Genomic DNA, 20,421 nt, shown 5'->3' on the forward strand with positions numbered 1-20,421 from the left:
TCAACCTGAATACAGCAATAATGAAGTTTATGTTGTAAAAGGGAGGCTTAAGGTAACTCTTACTCAACAATTCTTTCGTTTTACAAATTTTAGAGTGAGTATGATGAGAGGTGGAGTGCAGTACGAGATGTTCAGTTTATTTTTTGTTTCATATTACAGTATCTAATTTCATCATCACCGTTGTTTTTACACTAACCATAAGTAAACGTTCAAACTCATCCTTAATTTAAGATTATTTTTATTTTTAATTATTGCAAATTAATAATTTTTTTCTTTTAATCATGGCGTAACCTCTTATGGGTTATTGTCCTTGCATGGTCTTTATATATATATATATATATATATAAATGCTTTACAAGTCTTAGTTTAAGATTATTTTTTATTTTGATTATTGCAAATTAAGAATTATTTATTTTAAGCTTAATATAACCTTTCAAACTTTTTCGGACATATTTTTTTTCAATTCGGTACCTAAACTTGACATTTTTTTTTCTAATTTGGTACCTAAACTTGATAGTTTTCTTAAGTTGGTACTTAAACTTTTGGGAATCCAATTTGGTACCTGAACTTGATTATTTTTCCTATTTTGGTACCTAATTTTTTTTGTTCAATTTGGTACTTGTCAAACGCTTTACAAATTGCTCCAATTTATGAAGTAGCAAAAATAATCAATATATGATCGACATGTGACAGATGATATGATATTTTTTTTGTATTTTATATGTTAAATTACTTTTATTTTAATTAATTAATTAATTATTTATTTTATTAATTGAAAATAATGAATTTCTTTTAATTTGGGGTTTTAATTTTTTCTTATTTAATATTAATTCATTAAGTATAGCTCAAGATCTATTTTTTAACATGAATTTCCTCTGGTATTGATAATATTTTGTAGCATAACAAAAAAAAAATTAACACTGTTAATGTTTTGGGTAATTTGTATAACATTTAATAAATTTAGGTACCAAATTGAACCTAAAACAAAACTTAGGAGCCAAATTAGGAAAAAAATGCCAAGTTCATGTACTAAATTGGGTCCAAAAAGGTTTAGTACCAAATTAAGAAAAAGTGTCAAATTCAAGTACCGGATTGGGCCAAAATAAAGTTTAAGCGCCAAATTAAAAAAAATGTCAAATTCAGATACTAAATGAAATATAAAGCCTTTCTTTTAATCATGGCGTAAATTCTTAACAATTCATGGGTTATTGTCCTTGCATGGTCTTTTTTTATACATACATGTTTTACAAGTCTTAGTTTAAGATTATATTTTAATTTTAATTAAACAAGAAATTAGCCACACGCAATTCAAGCTGACCGCAGCAATAATGAAGTTCATGTTGTAAAGGGAATCCATCAGATAACTCTTACACCTCAACGCTTGTTTCTTTCTTTCTTTTTTTAATTATTGCAAATTAAGAAATATTTCTTTTAACCATCGTGGGTTATTGCCCTTGCGTTGTCCTCTTTTATATATATAAATGTTCTACAAATCTTAGCTTTTGATCTTTAGACAAAACCCATTGGTTCATCTCTGCCTTCTTTTGAGAGAACAAAATGGATATATCTCTGTTTCTGTTTGTTGGGTTTTCTTGTTTTCTGCTAATCAATGGGAATAAAGTGGAAGACTGTGATTATCTGACAGACAAGACAAGTCTTCAATCTTTCCATGTTTTATTGCAAGCAGAACAGCCTTATAGAACAGCTTATCACTTCCAATCTCCTCAAAACTGGTTGAATGGTAAGAAACTAATCTTGTTCTTGCAACTTCATGTTTTTTTAATAATAATAAAAAACATCCCAATTCTCTGACTTTAATGTGTTTGATTTTATGCTGATCTGCTTCATTGGTGGGATGATGAAAATGGGTGACATTCAATACACAGATCCTAACGGTAAGAAAGCAATTTCCTTTTGGTTTCAACTTATCTTTTTTCCCTTCTCCTTTTGTCCTTTAGATGTATATTGCTCGGATTTAGAAAAATCATATCCTCGTACTCATGTCTAAATTATATGTGTAACACAGATTCGAGGATGAGTGTGGAATAAGAGTATAATTCTTATTTAAAATATTTTCATATATTAGGAAGATCATGCTCTGTTCCATGCTCGAGCATGTGTTGGACTACATATCGAACACGGGTATTTAAGAAAAATTAAAATTTCGGATGTAGCATGTTAAATCTGTAAACACTTAATTGTTCCATCCATGCATGCAGGGCCAATGTACTACAAGGGAGTCTATCACTTATTCTACCAATACAATCCAAATAGTGCATGGTTTGGTGATGGTATGGTTTGGGCACATTCTGCATCATATGATCTTATTAACTGGTTTGGTCTTGATCATGCACTTGTTCCATCCGAGCCATTTGATGCCATAAGTTGCTGGTCCGGTTCAGCAACGATCCTTCCGGGGGATAAACCTGTTATTTTATACACCGGCATAGATGCTAACTATAACCAGGTTCAAAACCTGGCAAACCCGAAAAATGAATCCGATCCATTGCTAGTAGAATGGGTCAAATACTCTAGAAACCCTCTAATGACTCCACCGGATGGTGTTAAAGGAGATAACTTTAGAGATCCAACAACTGCTTGGCAGGGCCCTGATGGAACCTGGAAAGTAGTCATTGGAAGCTATAGCAATAGCCAGGGCATGGCTATACTCTACCAAAGTCAAGATTTTGTTCATTGGACTATGCATCGAGATCCTCTTTATTCGTCGTCGAAAACCGAGATGTGGGAGTGTCCAGATTTCTTTCCTGTGTCGATTAACAGCACCAATGGGGTCGACACCTCTGTTGAAAACCCAAGTGTTAGGCATGTCATGAAGGCAAGTTTCAATTCCCATGATTACTATATAGTAGGGACTTACGTTACTGAGCAGGAAAGGTTCCTTCCAGATGCTGACTTTACCGGAACCAGTTCAGACTTGAGATTTGATTACGGTAAATTCTACGCCTCAAAGTCGTTCTTTGATGGTAAGAAGAACCGAAGGATACTATGCGCTTGGGTAAATGAATCCGATAGTATGGAAGATGATCTAAAGAAAGGATGGTCTGGACTTCAGGTGATTTACATTACATATTTATTGATGCTGCATGATGTATTAGAATCACATTGATCCTCAATATCAATGGTTTATGGATAATCCTTTGCAGTCGATTCCGAGGCAGATTTGGCTTGACCTAAATGGCAAGCAACTAGTGCAGTGGCCAGTTGAAGAACTCAATAGTCTACGTGACAATGAAGTCTATGTTTATGACAAGCAGCTCGAAAGCGGGTCGGTTTTTGAAGTTTCGGGCATCACTGCTTCACAGGTGAGTCCTCTGTCGTTGCATATTAATTTCCCATTTGTATTTGAAGTAATTGCATTGTCATGAACAATTTTCTTACTATGTTGGAAGGCCGATATCGAAATAATGTTTGAATTGCCCAAACTAGAAGAGGCCGAGTTCATAGACACCAGTTTGGTTGATCCCCAACTAATCTGTGACAAACAAGATGCATCTGTGACCGGAAAATTCGGACCATTCGGTTTATTAGCTTTGGCAACAAAGGACTTGACCGAACAAACTGCGATTTTCTTTCGGGTTTTCCGAGACCATAAAGACTATAAAGTACTCATGTGCAGTGACCAAAAGAGGTTAGTCACCACTTTTGTCCATAACTATCCACAATTTAAGCAATAAGTCATCCACATTCATTTGATTCAATGTCAAAAAACATGTTGCTCAACAGGTCTTCTTTACGGAACGAGTTAGATAAAACCACATACGGAGCCTTCGTAGACATCGATCCTCAGCGGGAAATGGTTTCACTAAGGACCTTGGTGCGTTGATTTGTGTTCACCCTGGTGGCCTTTTCGGTATATTTTGATTTTGGTTTCTACCATTTTTACATTTCTTGGTTCACCTTTTTGCAGATAGACCATTCCATAATTGAGAGTTTTGGTGGAAAAGGAAGAAGTGTTATCACCACAAGAGTTTATCCAAAGCTTGCTATTAATGATGAAGCCCATCTTTTTGCATTCAACAATGGAAGTCTCAGTGTAAGAGTTTCAAGGTTGAATGCATGGAGTATGAATAAAGCCCAGATAACTGCAGGGGGGGAACCCGGAACTATATCCGAGGATTTCTCGAGGAAGAAGTAAAGAACATGACCCATTGTTCAGGTCCGTAGACACTCGATTTTGTCCGGATCATTTTTACAATAAAACAGGCCCTTTAGGTGTTTATTGGGTATTAAAATTAGGATTTTTAATTAGGTTTGTCTACTTGGATTTTGAATCCAATTCATTATGGCTCGATTTATTATTATTATTATTATATACTTTTTAATGCTTCGAAAATTCAATTCAGTTTAAATTTCTTAAAAGATCATGTGAAATTTAAAAGTCAAATCCTAATTTATATAAAATAATTAAATATTATTATATAATACCATAAATTTAAGGTAAAAGAAGTTATAATTTTTTGTTAATTGAAAAATATTGATAGGTAAAAGATTACTTACTTAGAAATTTGAAGTATTTGCATGTGAAATTATATATTTGTTTTATAATTTTGTAATATTATAATAATATTTTGTTTTAAAATTTAATTACTATAACTTAAAAATATTGTAATGGTAATATATCATAATTGTTCTGCTTGATGTTTTAAAACATTTTATTTATAATTAGATTGATAATATTAAAATATTTGGGGAAAAACCTTTATGAAGATAAATTTTTTTAAACATATTAAATTTAGAATAATGTAATAATACAATGATTCAAATAATTAGAAGCAAAGCAAACCTAATATGGGAGAGTCAGACAACAAAATGTTGATGTCATTGAACCAAAATGTAAATTAGCAGAGACGTCAATTAGAAGCATGCTTGAAAAGCTAATATCAAGCCAAATTTTATGATACATGCTTCAATGGGGCCTGCTAAACACAGTCTGCACAAAGTACAGCCTATAGTTTGCTCAATCAGCCACTGACAAATGTCAACTCAAGCTCGAACTCCAAAAACATATGGACTTGTACACAGTCAACACAGTACCTTTGACATGTGGGATTCCAAAATCTGCCTCCGGCCTTCAACATCTGGATAAAGAATAATGATTGCGGCGGTCAAATCGTCCAGGTCTAATCAGTGCCTTATCCAATGATTCTGGAAAATTGGTGGCTGCAATTAGAATGATTCCTTCATTCTGTTTAAATCCATTCAATTCGACAAGCAACTGATTCAAAGTCATCCTCATGTACTGCTGGTCCTTTGGATTACGGCTTCCACCTATGGCATCTATCTCATCAATAAATATAATACATGGGGATCGCTTCTTTGCAGCAGCAAAAAGATCTCTCACTCTTCGAGCTCCAACTCCAACAAACATCTCTTCAAACTCACTGCCGCTGCAGGAGAAGAAAGGTACACTAGCCTCTCCAGCAATAGCTCTTGCTAACATAGTTTTCCCATTGCCAGGTGGACTAACAAGTAAGACACCTTTTGGAAGCTTGCCACCAAGACGAGTGAAACGCTGCAAGAAGGGTAAAGGTAATTAGAGACAGAGAGTGAGGGAGGGAGAGGGAGACATCTACCAAATCAAAAAGTGCATTCACCTTAGGATCTCGAAGGTAGTGGACAATCTCTTCTAACTCTGCCTTTGCCTCATCAACTCCTTTGACATCATTAAATTTTGTGTTAGATTCTACAACTTGCACCTCTTCGTGTAGACCAAGTCCTAAAACAAGGATACCAGTCAGACAGAATTCAGGAAAAGGACTATCAGTTAAAAGATGGACAAATAATTTAGAAGAAAACTTGTCACTTAAAACATTCCGCCTTTACTAATCCCTCTATCCTCAATAAGTGCTCCAACACTAGAAATCAACAAGAAGCCAAGTGCAATACTACGAAAAGTACGCCACAATTGATCTTTAAAACTCCCTCCTTCTGCAGTCACCATGTGGATAGGAGCACTAGCAGTTCCTAAGACACCGTGTTTTGTCGATTTTCCCACATTTTGAAAAGCTGAAAGGCCACTTTTACTCTCTTCCTCCACTGCTGAACTGGAGATACCTGTAATTTTGCATAATCTATTAGCCAACAAAGATAATACAAAAGGCAAAGAGCAGAAGTTGTTCAGAAAGAAATGGTTAATAATAGTTTAACACGGAATTTATTAGCACTATCAAATTAGGAACAACATTCAAAGATAAGTACAGAAAAATGGAGAAAATTTACTGCAAAATTATCATTTTAAGAGAAATTATAGATGCAAGATAGCAAGACCACTCACCTCTCTGCAAAGTCTTAAGTAACTCGCTTTCATCAAGCCTGTCGACTTTGACTAATGCTTTAACATATTCAGAAGGTGCAGAAGGATTAGAATGTAATGATGGCTGACTTTCAAATAGTCTTATCACTGCTTTAGGATCATTTCCATGGTGAATTTCTCTTAAACTAGCAGCTTCACTAGCTTCATCAGCATCTCGGAGTCTGCGACCTAAATTGACTGCATAGCTTGACCTAAACCTATTTTGGCCACTCAAAAACCTATTACCTGCACTCCAACAAGATTTCAGCTTAGGCAATAAAGTTTTAAGTTGAGAACACAGATCTTATTGAAAAAATAAAGAAGAATAAAACCATGAAGATAATGATAGAATATAAAAAGTTCGATTGAAACAAACAAAAATACCAGGGAGATGAGCTTTACTAAACAAGTACTGTCCCAACTGTGATTGCTAACTTCTCTGAAATATCTGAAATATCCTCTCTCCAAACTGAAATATCTGGAAATTGATAAGGTCAAAGATCTACATTCTCTACAAGAGGAGTTTCTGCAAAACCGAGCTTCTCTTCAGAGACTGATGATTCTAGAATGCATTAAGTTTACATCAATGCCAGAGGGGATGCGTCGTTTCACCTCTTTGACGTTCTTGAAAATTATTAATTGTCCCCAATTATCGAAAAGATGCCAAATGGATACTGGTTTGGACTGTCCTAATATTGCTCACATTGAACGCATTTGGATTGAAGATGGAGGCATTGTGGAAACTGGCAGGGGTTTTTGAGGTACAAACTAAAATTCAATCTTCCTTTTACCAAAATTTATACCAATTCATATATAAAATTGTCCTTACCTACCAAAAATATAGTAATCATTTAGAATAATAAGTGGAGCTCATCTCACACTTTCTTACAGTACTGACCACTGGAATGCTATTATGTGATATTGTTGATTTAGGTGATTTTATTTATTTTTCTCTTTCCTAATACTTCATTTTCAATCGTTTTTCAGAGTGAAGAGGCACAAAACTGTGGTGCTATATGCAAAGGCATGGAGTTGAGCGATGTTGGTGTTTCTAGGCTTGGTGGTGATACTGTTTCTCCATTCTTTATTATGCTTTGTTGTATTCCTTTTGGTGTGTTTTAGACTTTAACTTTGGACTTGTTTTTGTTGTTGTTGGGTGGTTTCTTCTGATCTGCTCCTTTGTTTCTACTTTCTTTTGCCTTTGGACTATGCTGTCTTTTGTTCCACGGCATCTCTATACTTATGCTTAGCTAAAAATGTATGTTTGTACACCTCTGTACTTATGCTTAGCTAAAGAAATATGTATGTATGTGTATGTATGCAGGTGTGAACCCCTAAAATATATTTATTTATTTAAACCCTTTATAATTTATAAAATTTTAAATTATTAATGATAAAATTATATTTTAACGTAAAAAATGATAAAAATTTATAATTTAATTTTGTCTCAAGTTTAAAAACATATTAATGTTTGGATGTGATCTATAAAATAATCAAAACCTTGAAAGACAAAAGGCAAAATGATTGTGCTCTCAATTGACACTAGCTCACACGAATCAAGGTTTTGTCTTTATATAACATAATCAAACGCGCCATAGCAAATCAACTCCCCTTTTCGTCATTGGATCAGTGAGAATTTATATAGAGAAGATGAGTAGGCAATGTTGGAGCTTAGCGAGCAGGACGTTTTGCGATATACGAATCCTAGCATCGATCTTCTGAAAAAAAAACAAACATTTTAGTTTTTCTACTTGAATTTTAAATCCAATCCAATTCATTAAGGCTCGATTTATTATTATACTTTTTTATGCTTTGGAAAATTCGATTGGACCAAGCTGTGGTTCAGATGTGGACCAAGTCATCCACATGGTTGAACCCACTTGGACTCTTTGTCTTTCTATATACAGTCTCATCGCCATGAAGGCAAAGGCATATTAATGAGAACTAAGACTGGAGAGCTTTTATTAATTTCAATTTCTAACTCAATTTAATAATAAAAAATCAATAATTCCAACCTATTTTATTTAAACTAAAAAGCATTAGAATTCAGATCAACTCTGAGATACTTTGAATTGAAAAAAATCAATTCAAAAACATAAATGATAATAACCGAATTGATTTAAATATATTAATACTCAAATTGATTCAACTCGATTTCATGACAAAATAAGGTTTATAGATCATTTTCTTAATTTAACTGGGTCTTTAAGTCGATTTTAACTTTAATTAGAAAAATAAGTCGGTTTTATGGAAAACGCATCCAATTGGTGCGCTTTATGCACAGATGACAGTAAAACGCACCTAACTGGTTGCGCTTTTCTTTTCTCTCTCCAGAATTAGAGTTTTTATTTGTTTATTAAAGGTTAGGGTTTTGATTTGATTGGGGATTGAGTTTAAGGTTTTTGAGGGTTTAGATTTTTTTAAAAGTGTTAAGGGTTTTTGACTCAAACGACAGAAGTTCTTTAAGTAATTTTAAGGAGTCGGGGATGTGATAATGTGCCTCAGCACACATACAATTCATATGTCATGGCGGGATAAGATCATCATCCTAGAAACCCGTCGTCGAAAAATCTAGTTTTGGGATAATAATGCTTGATACGATCAAGGGTCGATGTCTACGTGAATGTGTCAGTTGGCAGTCGTGATACGATCATAGGTTCGAGTATAACAGGGGACCAGTTGGGCGCGCTTTCCATAAAATCAACCTATTTCCCTTATTAAAGTTAAAATTGGCCTAAAGGCCTAATTAGAATTAAAAAATGGCCTATAGGCCTTATTTTGCCCAAATCCATCAAACCTAATTAATTCGCTTCACAGATCTAATTGAAATTGAATTTCAGAATTTAGTTTATCATCATATAAAATCAACAAGTGTTGAATGCGGTGATAATATATATTGTACTCTCTAGAAGATATCATAATTTCAAACTTTAAAACAACATTGTTAGGAGAAATAATACATGATATTCAGAATCATGAATAAAGCTGAAATGTAGATATGTTAAACATTCATAGAGTAATAAAAATACAACAAGTGTTGAGTGCAATGGTAAAGTAGTAGTCTTTCTACGGATAGAGTCTTAATTCAATTGGCATCGGTATTGTTGTCAGTGCAGGAGGATGTGCGTTAAAGTATATTATCCTCTTATTTAAGATATAAGAATACGCTATGAATAATTCTAGATATTATATTAAAAAAATAGCTGTCTTTAAGGTTATTTTTTAATTTTAATTAAACAAAAAAAGTTAGCCACACGCAATTCAAGCTGACCGCAGCAATGATGAAGTTCATGTTGCAAAAGGGAGGTCATCACATAACTCTTACTCCTCAACAATTCTTTCGTTTTACAAGTCTTAGTTTAAGATTATATTTTAATTATTGCAAATTAAGACTTATTTCTTTTAATCATGGCGTAAATTCTTATGGGTTATTGTCCTTGCATGGTCTTTTCTTATACATAAATGTTTTACAAGTCTTAGTTTAAGATTATATTTTAATCTTAGTTAAACAAGAAATTAGCCAGACGCAAGCAATAATGAAGTTCATGTTGTAAAGGAAATCCATCAGATATCTCTTACAGCTCACCACTTGTTTCTTTCTTTCTTTTTTTAATTATAGCAAATTAAGAATTATTTCTTTTAACCATGGTGTAAATTCTTACAATTCATGGGTTATTGTCCTTGCGTGGTCTTTATATATATATATATATAAACGTTTTACAAATCCCATTGGTTCATCTCAGCCATCTTTTGAGCCAACAAAATGGATATCTCTCTGTTTCTGTTTGTTGGGTTTTCTTGTTTTCTGCTAATCAATGGGAATAAAGTGGAAGACTGTGATTATCTGACAGACAAGACAAGTTTTCAATCTTTCCAGGTTTTATTGCAAGCAGAACAGCCTTATAGAACAGCTTATCACTTCCAGTCTCCTCGAAACTGGATGAATGGTAAGAAACTAATCTTGTTCTTGCAACTTCATGTTTAAAAAAAAATATATAAAAAAATCCCAATTCTCTGCATTGATGTGTTTGTTTGGTGTTAATTGGTTCAACTGATCCTTCAATGATGGGATGATGAAAATGTGTGACATTCACTATACAGATCCTAACGGTAAGAAACCAATTTCCTTTTGGTTTCAGCTTCTCCTTTTGTACTTTAGATGTATATTGCTCGGATTTAGAAAAATCATATCCTCGTACTCATGTCTATGTGTATCATGGATTCGAGGATGAGTGTTGAATAATAGTATAAATTTTTTTGAAATTTTTTCATATATTGGGAAGGTCATGCTCTATTTCGTCATGCTCTATTTCATGCTCGAGCATGGGTCGGACTAGGTATCGGGCACGGGTATTTTAAGAAAAATGAAAAGTCCAGATATAGCATGTTAAATCTGACAACACTTTATTGTTCATCTATGCATGTAGGGCCAATGCAATACAAGGGAGTCTACCACTTATTCTACCAATACAATCCAAATAGTGCATGGTTTGGTGATGGTATGGTTTGGGCACATTCTGCATCATATGATCTTATTAACTGGTTCGGTCTTGATCATGCACTTGTTCCATCCGAGCCATTTGATGCCATAAGTTGCATTTCCGGTTCGGCAACGATCCTTCCAGGGGATAAACCGGTCATTTTATACACCGGTGTAGATGCTAACTATAACCAGGTTCAAAACCTGGCAACCCCGAAAAACGAATCCGATCCATTGCTAGTTGAATGGGTCAAATACTCCGGAAACCCTCTAATGACTCCACCGGATGGTGTTAATGGAGATAACTTTAGAGATCCAACAACTGCTTGGCAGGGCCCTGATGGAACCTGGAAAGTAGTCATTGGAAGCTATAGCAATAACCAGGGCATGGCTATACTCTACAAAAGTCAAGATTTTATTCATTGGACTATGCATCAAGATCCCTTTTATTCTTCGTCGAAAACCGAGATGTGGGAGTGTCCAGACTTCTTTCCTGTGTCGATTAACGACACCAATGGGGTCGACACCTCTGTTGAAAACCCAAGTGTTAGGCATGTCATGAAGGCAAGTTTCAATTCCCATGATGTCTATATAGTAGGGACTTATGTTAACGAGCAGGAAAGGTTCCTTCCTGATGCTGACTTCACCGGAACCAGTTCGGACTTAAGATTTGATTTCGGTAAATTTTATGCCTCAAAGTCGTTCTTTGACAGTAAGAAGAGCCGAAGGATACTATGCGCTTGGGTAAACGAATCCGATAGTATGGAAGATGATCTAAAGAAAGGATGGTCTGGACTTCAGGTGATTGACATTACATATTTATTGATGTTGCATGATGTATTAGAATCACACTGATCCTCAATCTCAATGGTTTATGGATAATCCTTTGCAGTCGATTCCAAGGCAGATTTGGCTTGACCGAAACGGCAAGCAACTAGTGCAGTGGCCAGTGGAAGAACTCAATAGTCTACGTGACAATGAAGTCTATGTTTATGGCAAGCAGCTCGAAAGCGGGTCGATTTTTGAAGTTTCGGGCATCACTGCTTCACAGGTGAGTATTCTGTGGTTGCATATCAATTTCCCATTTGTATTTGAAGTAATTGCATTGTCATGACCAATTTTCTTACTCTGTTGGAAGGCCGATATCGAAATAATGTTTGAATTGCCTAAACTAGAAGAGGCCGAGTTCATAGACACCAGTTTAGTTGATCCCCAACTAATCTGTGACAAACAAGATGCATCTGTGACCGGAAAATTCGGACCATTCGGTTTATTAGCTTTGGCAACAAATGACTTGACCGAACAAACTGCGATTTTCTTTCGGGTTTTTCGAGACCATAAAGACTATAAAGTACTCATGTGCAGTGACCAAAAGAGCTAAGTGACCACTTTTGTCCATAACTATCCACAATTTAAGCAATAAGTCATCCGCATTCATTTGATTCAATGTCAAAAAACATGTTGCTCAACAGGTCTTCTTTACGGAACGAGTTAGATAAAACCACATACGGAGCCTTCGTAGACATCGATCCTCAGCGGGAAATGGTTTCACTAAGGACCTTGGTGCGTTGATTTGTGTTCACCCTGGTGGCCTTTTAGGTATATTTTGATTTTGGTTTCTACCATTTTTACATTTCTTGGTTCACCTTTTTGCAGATAGACCATTCCATAATTGAGAGTTTTGGTGGAAAAGGAAGAAGTGTTATCACCACAAGAGTTTATCCAGAGCTTGCTATTAATGATGAAGCCCATCTTTTTGCATTCAACAATGGAAGTCTCAGTGTAAGAGTTTCAAGGTTGAATGCATGGAGTATGAATAAAGCCCAGATAATTGCAGGGGGAAAACTGAAACTGTATCCGAGGATTTCTCGAGGAAGAAGTAAGGAGTATGACCCTTAATTGGGCCTAAGCTTAGCCTACATTTGGATTTTTAATTGGGTTTTTCCACTTGGATTTTGAATCCAATTCCTTAAGGCTCGATTTATTATTATTATTATATACTTTCTTATGCTTTGGAAAGTTGAATTCAGTTTAATTTTCTTCAAAAAATTATGTGAAATTTAAAAGTCAAATCCTAATTTATATAAAATAATTAAATATTATTTATATAATACCAAAAATTAAGGTAAAAGAAGTTATAAATTTTTGTTAATTTAAAAATATTGATAGGTAAAAGAGTACTTACTTAGAAATATTGAAGTATTTGCATGTGAAGTTATATATTTTTTATAATTTTGTAATCCTAAAATAATATTTGTTTTAAAAATTTTATTACTATAACTTAAAAATATTGTAATGGTAATATGTTATAATTGTTTGAATACATTTACTCTGCTTGATGTTTATAAAACATTTTATTTATAAATAAATTGGTAATATTAAAAATGTTTTTATTAAAAATATTTGGGAAAAACCTTTATGAAGATAAAATTTTAAAACATTTTAAAATTAGAATAATATAATAATACAATTCTTTTTGAGAATGTAAAATTATATGAAAATTTAAAAAAGAACCTAGATTAAAAAGTTAAAATAATATCTCAAATATTAAAATAAACTACAAACTCTATACATAATAGCTAAAGTTTAGAAAAATCCTTACGTAATAACCAAAAAGAAAACATTATAAGTAAATGGAAAATTAATATACATAAAGATAGTTTCTGAATATGTATTGTAGGGGATAAACTCGGTAAGTAACGAATAAAGTGAATAAAATAAGAATAGAAAAGATCGAAAACGCAGATTTCAAGTAGAAAAACTCCTTAAAAGAGGGTAAAAACTACGAGTAAAAGGAGATTTCACTATAATAAAAGAGAGTACACAATATGGGGAGAATTAAAAAAAAAAAAGACCAGAAGTGCACAAGAAAAACCTTCGAAACAAAAAAACAAAATTCTCTTATTCTAAATAATGTTTTATTGTGTAAAACTTGTGGGCTGAAATTCGTAGCATATATGACTACAACAACTCTAGGTTAATTAGAGTTTAAGTGGAAAACTAAAAACAAAGTTTAAATAAAAGAAGAAAAGCCAAAATAAATTTTGATCAAAATAATAAGTGTAAAAATAGAACATCGATAATGACAATATATCGCAAAGAAAAGAGAAATAAAAATAAAGAATACACAGATTTTTACGTAGAAACCCTTTCGGGAAAAAAACCATGGGCAAAGGAGAAGAAAATTCACTATGTCAAATTCGAATGATTACAAGAGAAGTTTCGACTACATCTATTTATAGGTTGAAAAAACCTAATTCTAATCAAAGTCAAATATATTATGCTAATAAATGCTAAATTTATTATACTCATAAATACTAAATATTCTAGAAAGAAGATATATTTTGTTTAACTTGACTTGCAAGCAATCTCTTAGAATTTGAGTCACACAACTCTAACAATCTCCACCTTGACACGGATTCTCAACGAACAAGTTTTTCACCTTTTCCATAAAACCCCTTAAGGGTTTAACTTCAACAATGAATACCAACCAAGTCTAAGCAATGCTCAAACTTGGTTATAGGAAGTGACTTAGCCATCATATCCGTAGGATTTTCATGAGTACTAATTTTGCTCACAACAATATCACCACGAGCAATAATATCACGAACAAAATGATACCGAACATCAATGTGGTGTGTTCTTTCATGAAACATTTGATCTTTTGTAAGGAAGATGACACTCTGATTGTCACAAAATACTGTACTGATTTGAAGGTCTTTATTGAGTTCACTAAAGAGTCCCTTCAATCAAATAGCTTCTTTACAAGCCTCAGTAATCGCCATGTACTTAGCTTCAATGGTAGACAAAGTGACTATAGTTTGCAAAGTGGTTTTCCAACTGATTGTACAACCTCCGATTGTAAAGACATAACCTGTGAGAGATCTTCTTCTATCAAGGTCTCCAGCAAAATCAGCATCAACATACCTAACGACTCCATCTCTAGTTCTTCCAAACTATAAGCAAATATTAGTAGTACCTCGTAAGTATCTTAAAATCCACTGAACTGTTTTCTAATGTTCTTTACTGGGATACGCCATGTATCTGCTAACTGCACTGGCTGCATATGATAAATCTAAACGTGAACAAACCATAGCAAACATGAGAGATCCCACTGCACTAGAGTATGGAACATGTGACATGTACTCAATCTCATCATCTGATTATGGAGACAAAGCCGATGAAAGTCTAAAATGGGCTACTAAAGGAGTACTAACAGGCTTAGCACTCTGCATATTAAACCTGCAAAGAATTTTCTCAATGTACCCCTTCTGACTTAGGTACAATTTACTTGCTTTTCTATCTCTGAGAATTTTCATATTAAGTATCTTCTTTGCTGGTCCCAAATCTTTCATCTCAAATTCTTCACTTAGTTGGGCTTTGACCTTTCTTATCTCATATTTATCTTTTGCTGCTATCAACATGTCATCAACATAAATGAGTAGATACACAAAAGAACTATCATTTTTTTTCTTAAAGTAAACACAACTGTCAAAACTACTTCTTTTGAAATCATGAGAAGTCATAAAGGAATCAAACCTCTTGTACCACTGTCTTGGTGACTGTTTCAAACCGTAAATGGACTTTTTCAGTAAGCAAACATAATCTTTTTTTTTCTGATAATATAAAACTCTCTAGTTGTTGCATGTAAATATCCTCTTCAAGTTCTCCATGTAAAAATTCAGTTTTTACATCTAACTGCTCAAGCTCCAAATCATGCATGGCCACAATACCAAGTAAAGCTCGAATCAAACTATGCTTCACAACTGGGGAGAACACATCTGTGAAGTCCACTCCTAGAATTTGACTGTAACCTTTTGCAACAAGCCTTGCTTTATATTTGAGTTCTTCAACTCATGAAGTCCCTTCTTTCTTTTTAAACACCCATTTACAACGAACAACCTTTTTACCTTTAGGTAGTTTCACAAGATTCCATGTTCTATTTTTGTAGAGTGATTCCATCTCCTCTTGCATAGCAAACATCCACTTTTCTAAGTCTTCCCAGCTAACCGCCTCAGAATAATTAGATGGCTCTTGGTTTGTATCTATATCTTCAGCCACATTTAAAGCATAAACAACTAGATCAGCCTCGACATACTTCTTTGGAGGTTTAATTTCTCTTCTAGTTCTATTTTTGGCGATAGAGTATTGTGGTAAAGAAGCAACTCTATTCTGAATTTTTGTACTGACTTGATGAGTCGACTCTGTTGTAGATTCTAGATTAATTTGATGCTTCACCTGCTTTTGATTTTCTTTATTGGAAGAGTCTTTAAGAGATAAGTTAGGTAGCATAGCAGTTTCATCAAAAACAACATCTCTGCTAATCACAACTTTTCTATTTTCAGGACACCATAACTTATACCCTTTTACACCAGCTTTATAACCAAGAAAAATACATTTAATGGATCTCAGTTTCAATTTTCCATTATCAACATGAGCATACGCAAGACACCCAAAGATCTTTAAATCAGAATAGTCAGTAAGATTTCCAGACCATACCTCTTGTGGAGTCTCTTTTTTCAATGGAAACAGATGAAGATCAGTTGATAAAAAAACATGCAGTAGAGGCTGTTTCGGCCCAAAACGACTTTAGTAAGTTAGCATTTGACAACATACATCGAACCTTCTCCATAATCGTTCTGTTTATTCGTTTTGCAACGTCACTTTGCTGTGGAGTATAACGAACTATCAAGTGTTTCACGATCCCTTCTGACTTGCACAGTTTATTAAACTCATCAGAATAAAACTCTAAGCCATTGTCTGTGCAGAGGTATTTTATTTATTTTCCCGTCTGTTTTTCAATCATAGTTTTCCAAGACTTAAATGCGAAAAACATATCGTTTTTTTGCTTCAAGAAGAACGCCCAAACTTTTCTGGAAAAATCATCAATAAAAGTTAGCATATAATTAGCTCCACCTCTCGAAGGCACTCTGGATGTCCCCCACAGATCAAATGACTATACTCCAACATTCCCTTCGTGTTATGGATTCCTCTAGTGAATCAAACTCTATTTTGCTTCGCAAAAACGCAGTGCTCACAGAACTTTAGTTTGTAAATTTCTTTTCCATTAAAAAGTCCTTTTTTGCTCAATTCTGCCATGCCATTCTCACTCATATGCCCTAGGCGCATATGTCAAAGTTTAGTAATATCATCATCTGACAAGGAAGAAGAAGCGTCAACTACATCACCAGTAACAGTAGAACCCTGCAAAACATATAACTTGACAGTCTTTCTTTGCCCTTTCATCACAACGAATGAACCTTTGGAAATATTCAAAACCCCACTTTCAGCTGTGTATATGTACCCTTTTGAATCAATAGTATTCAACGAAATTAAATTTCTCTTCAATTCTTGAACATGTCGTACGTCACTAAGTGTTTTGACAACTCCGTCAAACATCGTAACTTTAATCGTTCCAACACCTGCAATTTTACACAAAGCATTATTTCCTATCAAAACAACACATTCAGACATTATTTCATAAGTTGTAAACCAATCCCGATTGGGATTTATGTGAAAGGTGCAGCCCGAATCAATGGTCCACTCTTCACTCACTTTAGAATTATTGACAGAAGCGACTAGAAGTTCACCATCGCTGTAATCTTTTACAACATCAGCTTCACCAAAATTTTCTGGTTGTTTTCTCTTTTGATTCGCAACCTCTCTTTTGATCTTGTTCTGTAGCACTTAGATTTAATGTGCCATTTCTTCTTGCAGAAGTTACAAGTTTTACCTCTATTTGAAGACTTCGATCTACCCTTAGATTTACCGCGAGGATTCCGCTCTTGTGTCCTTCCACGATCATCATCAACATTCTGTTCTTGTCTCCTACAAATAATGAGACTCTCTCCCTTAGAGTCGGATTTAACCACAAAATGCTTCATCTTATCATACGAGGTCAAAGAATTATAAACCTCATCAATTGTGAGAGACTCGCGGCTATATAAAATTGTGTCTCTAAAGGTTGAATATGACGGGGGCACCAAACAAAGTAGAATCAACCCTAGATCTTCCTTATCATACTAAACCTCCATGGCCTTCAAGTTTGAGAGAATTTTTTTAAGCACTGTTAAGTGTTCGTGCATAGACGCACATTCCTCCAAACGATGAGCATAAAGACGCTGCTTCATATGCAACTTGCTGGTTAGAGTTTTCGACATACATATTTATTCCAGCCTCTTTCATAATGCAGTGGCGGTCTTCTCCTTCATCACATCCTGCAAAATTTCATTAGACAAATGCAGATGTAATTGTGTTAACGCCTTTCGATCCTTACGCTTCTTCTCTTATCTGTTAATGTCGAAGGCATCTTATCTATCCCTAGCAAGGCATCCTCCAGATCCATCTACGCACAAGAACTACTTGCATCTTTATCTGCCACAAAACAAATATGGTGTTGCGATCCAACAGCGAAATTTCATACTTCAAAGGTGTCATTACCGTGATCGAGAAGAACAACTCGGAAGCTCCGATACCAATTTGTAAAAATAGAACTTCGGTAATGACAATATATTACAAAGAAAAGAGAAATAAAAATAAAGAACATACACATTTTTACGTGGAAACCCTTTCGGGGAAAAAACCACGGGTAGAGGAGAAGAAAATTCACTATGTCAAATTCGAATAATTACAAGAGGAGTTTTGACTACATCTATTTATAGGTTGAAAAAGCCTAATTCTAATCAAAGTCAAATATATTATGCTAATAAATGCTAAATATGTTATACTCATAAATACTAAATCTTCTAGAAAGAAGATATATTTTGTTTAACTTGACTTGCAAGCAATCTCTTAGAATTTGGGTCACACAACTCTAACAATAAGCATTCTTCCACATGTACAATATATATTTTGATACATAAAACAAATAAATAAAACAATTGAAAAGAAGATATAAACAAATTTCGAACAAAGTTAGACCTCTATTATGTTTCTAGACTTGCTCAAAGTTTTTTTTGAACAATCTCATTATAGGTTCTAATCATATTTGCTTTTTTTGACACAATGCTTAGAACTATCCATAGCCCTCCAACCTATAAATAAGAGGATAATTCGCTTCAACGCACTCGAACCCACGTCCCCATTGACAACAATACACATACTAATCAAACTAAGACTCAATTGGCTAGACTTGCTCAAAGTTGAATCTCCATTTAATTTGATTGGTATCGGCATTGTTGCTAGCGGAAGAGAACGCAAGTTGAGTACGCTGAAGCGTACTATCAAATATATATAATAAGAATTTATAATAAAATTATTAACATTTCTTCCAAATTTTAGGGATCATAGTTGTTTATAAGTATAAAACTTGCAAAATTTTAAAGATTGATAGTTGATTATAATAATGTAAAATTCAAAATCTAGAGATTTCCTTTATTATAACACGTTAGCTATTATTATGATGATGGTAAGCAAAAATATCTTTTATATAATTTAAATAAGTGGTATTAATGTTTATAAATTTAATATATTAAGTAAAATAATTATATAATTGTATTATTTGAATGCGAGTAAGAATGTAGGATATAATTAGATATATCAATATAAGTATGTTTAATTTTTTTAATTTTGTTCAATAAGAGTTAATTAAAATTCATGATTACAATAAAAAAAATCATGTTATTCAAAATTTTTTGAAGCATTTAAATTTTTACATTCATGTCCGACGCATATTTGAAAGTTACTAAAGTTAATTATCTAACAATTAAAGAAGTATGGTTAAACCTCTTACCTACAAGATGACGATTCCGGTTTTTTTCAAGTAATATTTTAGATTAGGCAGGGACAAATTTAAAAAATAGTGGGTGGCTGCTAAGAGTTAAGGCTTCTTGGGCTATTCTTTTTGGTTTGATAGTATGGCGTCTATAAAAGAATAGGAATCTTTTCGTTTTTCAAGACTTAACATGGAGTATAACGGAAACTATTAAGATATCAGTATGTTGAGCAAAATAGTACATTGCTACCCAAGCATAGGGGGTGTCAAAATTTTTAATGAAGAGTCAAGACAATCATTCGGAGAAGTTTAATGTAACTAGTTTTTTTTAACCAAAAAAAAAGAGTTAACTATCCTAACATGATTTATACCTGAATCTCGAGAATTTGCTTAATCAAGGGGTTGATTTAAATGAACCGAAATATAATCAATCGATTTATAAAATCTATCTTCAAGAAATAATATTCCATAAATTTGAGATTCGAATATGTATAATATTGAGCAACGAAGAAAAACAGGGAAAAAAAAGTGATGGATTGATAAAGTTACTTAAAAAAGATGCTTATAATTTTTTTTCCAATTTTAGACCTTAAACCTTACCCATTAAGGAACTTTCAAAAAGATTGCCCATTTTTCATCTTTGCACTTATAAAACATATAATTATAGACACCAAAAAGCATTAATCTTTTCTTTTGATCAGACGAAATTGCTTATTATATAAAGAATCTCAAAGGGATTCTCCTTCTATGTTAGGGTGTAAAGGTTCTGTAAAGCCCTGCTCAAATAAACTAAGCACAACTTGATTTTGGATGAGAATTTTAACAGTTATTTTTATAAGTAAGATTAAGATATAAAATGTGTTTATTTTATTTATTTTTAAAATTATAAATATATCTCAAGAGAGAGATATATCA

The 20,421-nt window shown here is 33.5% G+C and overlaps 1 protein-coding gene and 1 long non-coding RNA gene across 4 annotated transcripts; both read left to right on the forward strand.

The window, feature by feature from the left end:
• Positions 1-1,949: 1,949 nt before the first annotated feature.
• Positions 1,950-12,766, forward strand: LOC105782445 (beta-fructofuranosidase, insoluble isoenzyme CWINV6). Of its 3 annotated transcripts, XM_052626804.1 has the most exons (6): positions 1,950-2,142; positions 2,220-3,073; positions 3,165-3,323; positions 3,411-3,649; positions 3,745-3,835; positions 12,450-12,766. In XM_052626804.1, the coding sequence occupies exons 1-6, from the start codon at positions 2,094-2,096 to the stop codon at positions 12,690-12,692; spliced, it is 1,635 nt and encodes a 544-aa protein (XP_052482764.1). In that variant the 5' UTR covers positions 1,950-2,093; the 3' UTR covers positions 12,693-12,766. The 3 variants fall into 3 exon arrangements, with proteins under 3 accessions (XP_052482764.1, XP_052482763.1, XP_012462639.2); XM_052626803.1 differs by lacking the exons at positions 1,950-2,142; positions 3,745-3,835 and adding an exon at positions 12,266-12,356; XM_012607185.2 differs by lacking the exons at positions 1,950-2,142; positions 12,450-12,766 and adding an exon at positions 3,929-4,380.
• LOC128036058 (uncharacterized) lies at positions 6,925-7,584 on the forward strand. Its single transcript, XR_008192896.1, has 2 exons — positions 6,925-7,074; positions 7,301-7,584. It is a non-coding gene; the product is annotated as an uncharacterized LOC128036058 (long non-coding RNA).
• Positions 12,767-20,421: the final 7,655 nt, after the last annotated feature.

The sequence above is a fragment of the Gossypium raimondii genome, chromosome 13 (assembly GCF_025698545.1).
Source record: "Gossypium raimondii isolate GPD5lz chromosome 13, ASM2569854v1, whole genome shotgun sequence".
Taxonomy (NCBI): Eukaryota; Viridiplantae; Streptophyta; class Magnoliopsida; order Malvales; family Malvaceae; genus Gossypium; species Gossypium raimondii.

What these genes read in the sequence shown, in the direction of transcription:
- LOC105782445 (XM_052626804.1), top strand. Translation starts at nt 2,094, where the DNA reads ATGCTCTGTTCCATGCTCGAGCATGTGTTGGACTACATATCGAACACG. An exon ending in GGACTACATATCGAACACGG is followed by an intron (nt 2,143 to 2,219) that starts GTATTTAAGAAA and finishes CCATGCATGCAG; the next exon opens with GGCCAATGTACTACAAGGGA. An exon ending in CGGGCATCACTGCTTCACAG is followed by an intron (nt 3,324 to 3,410) that starts GTGAGTCCTCTG and finishes CTATGTTGGAAG; the next exon opens with GCCGATATCGAAATAATGTT.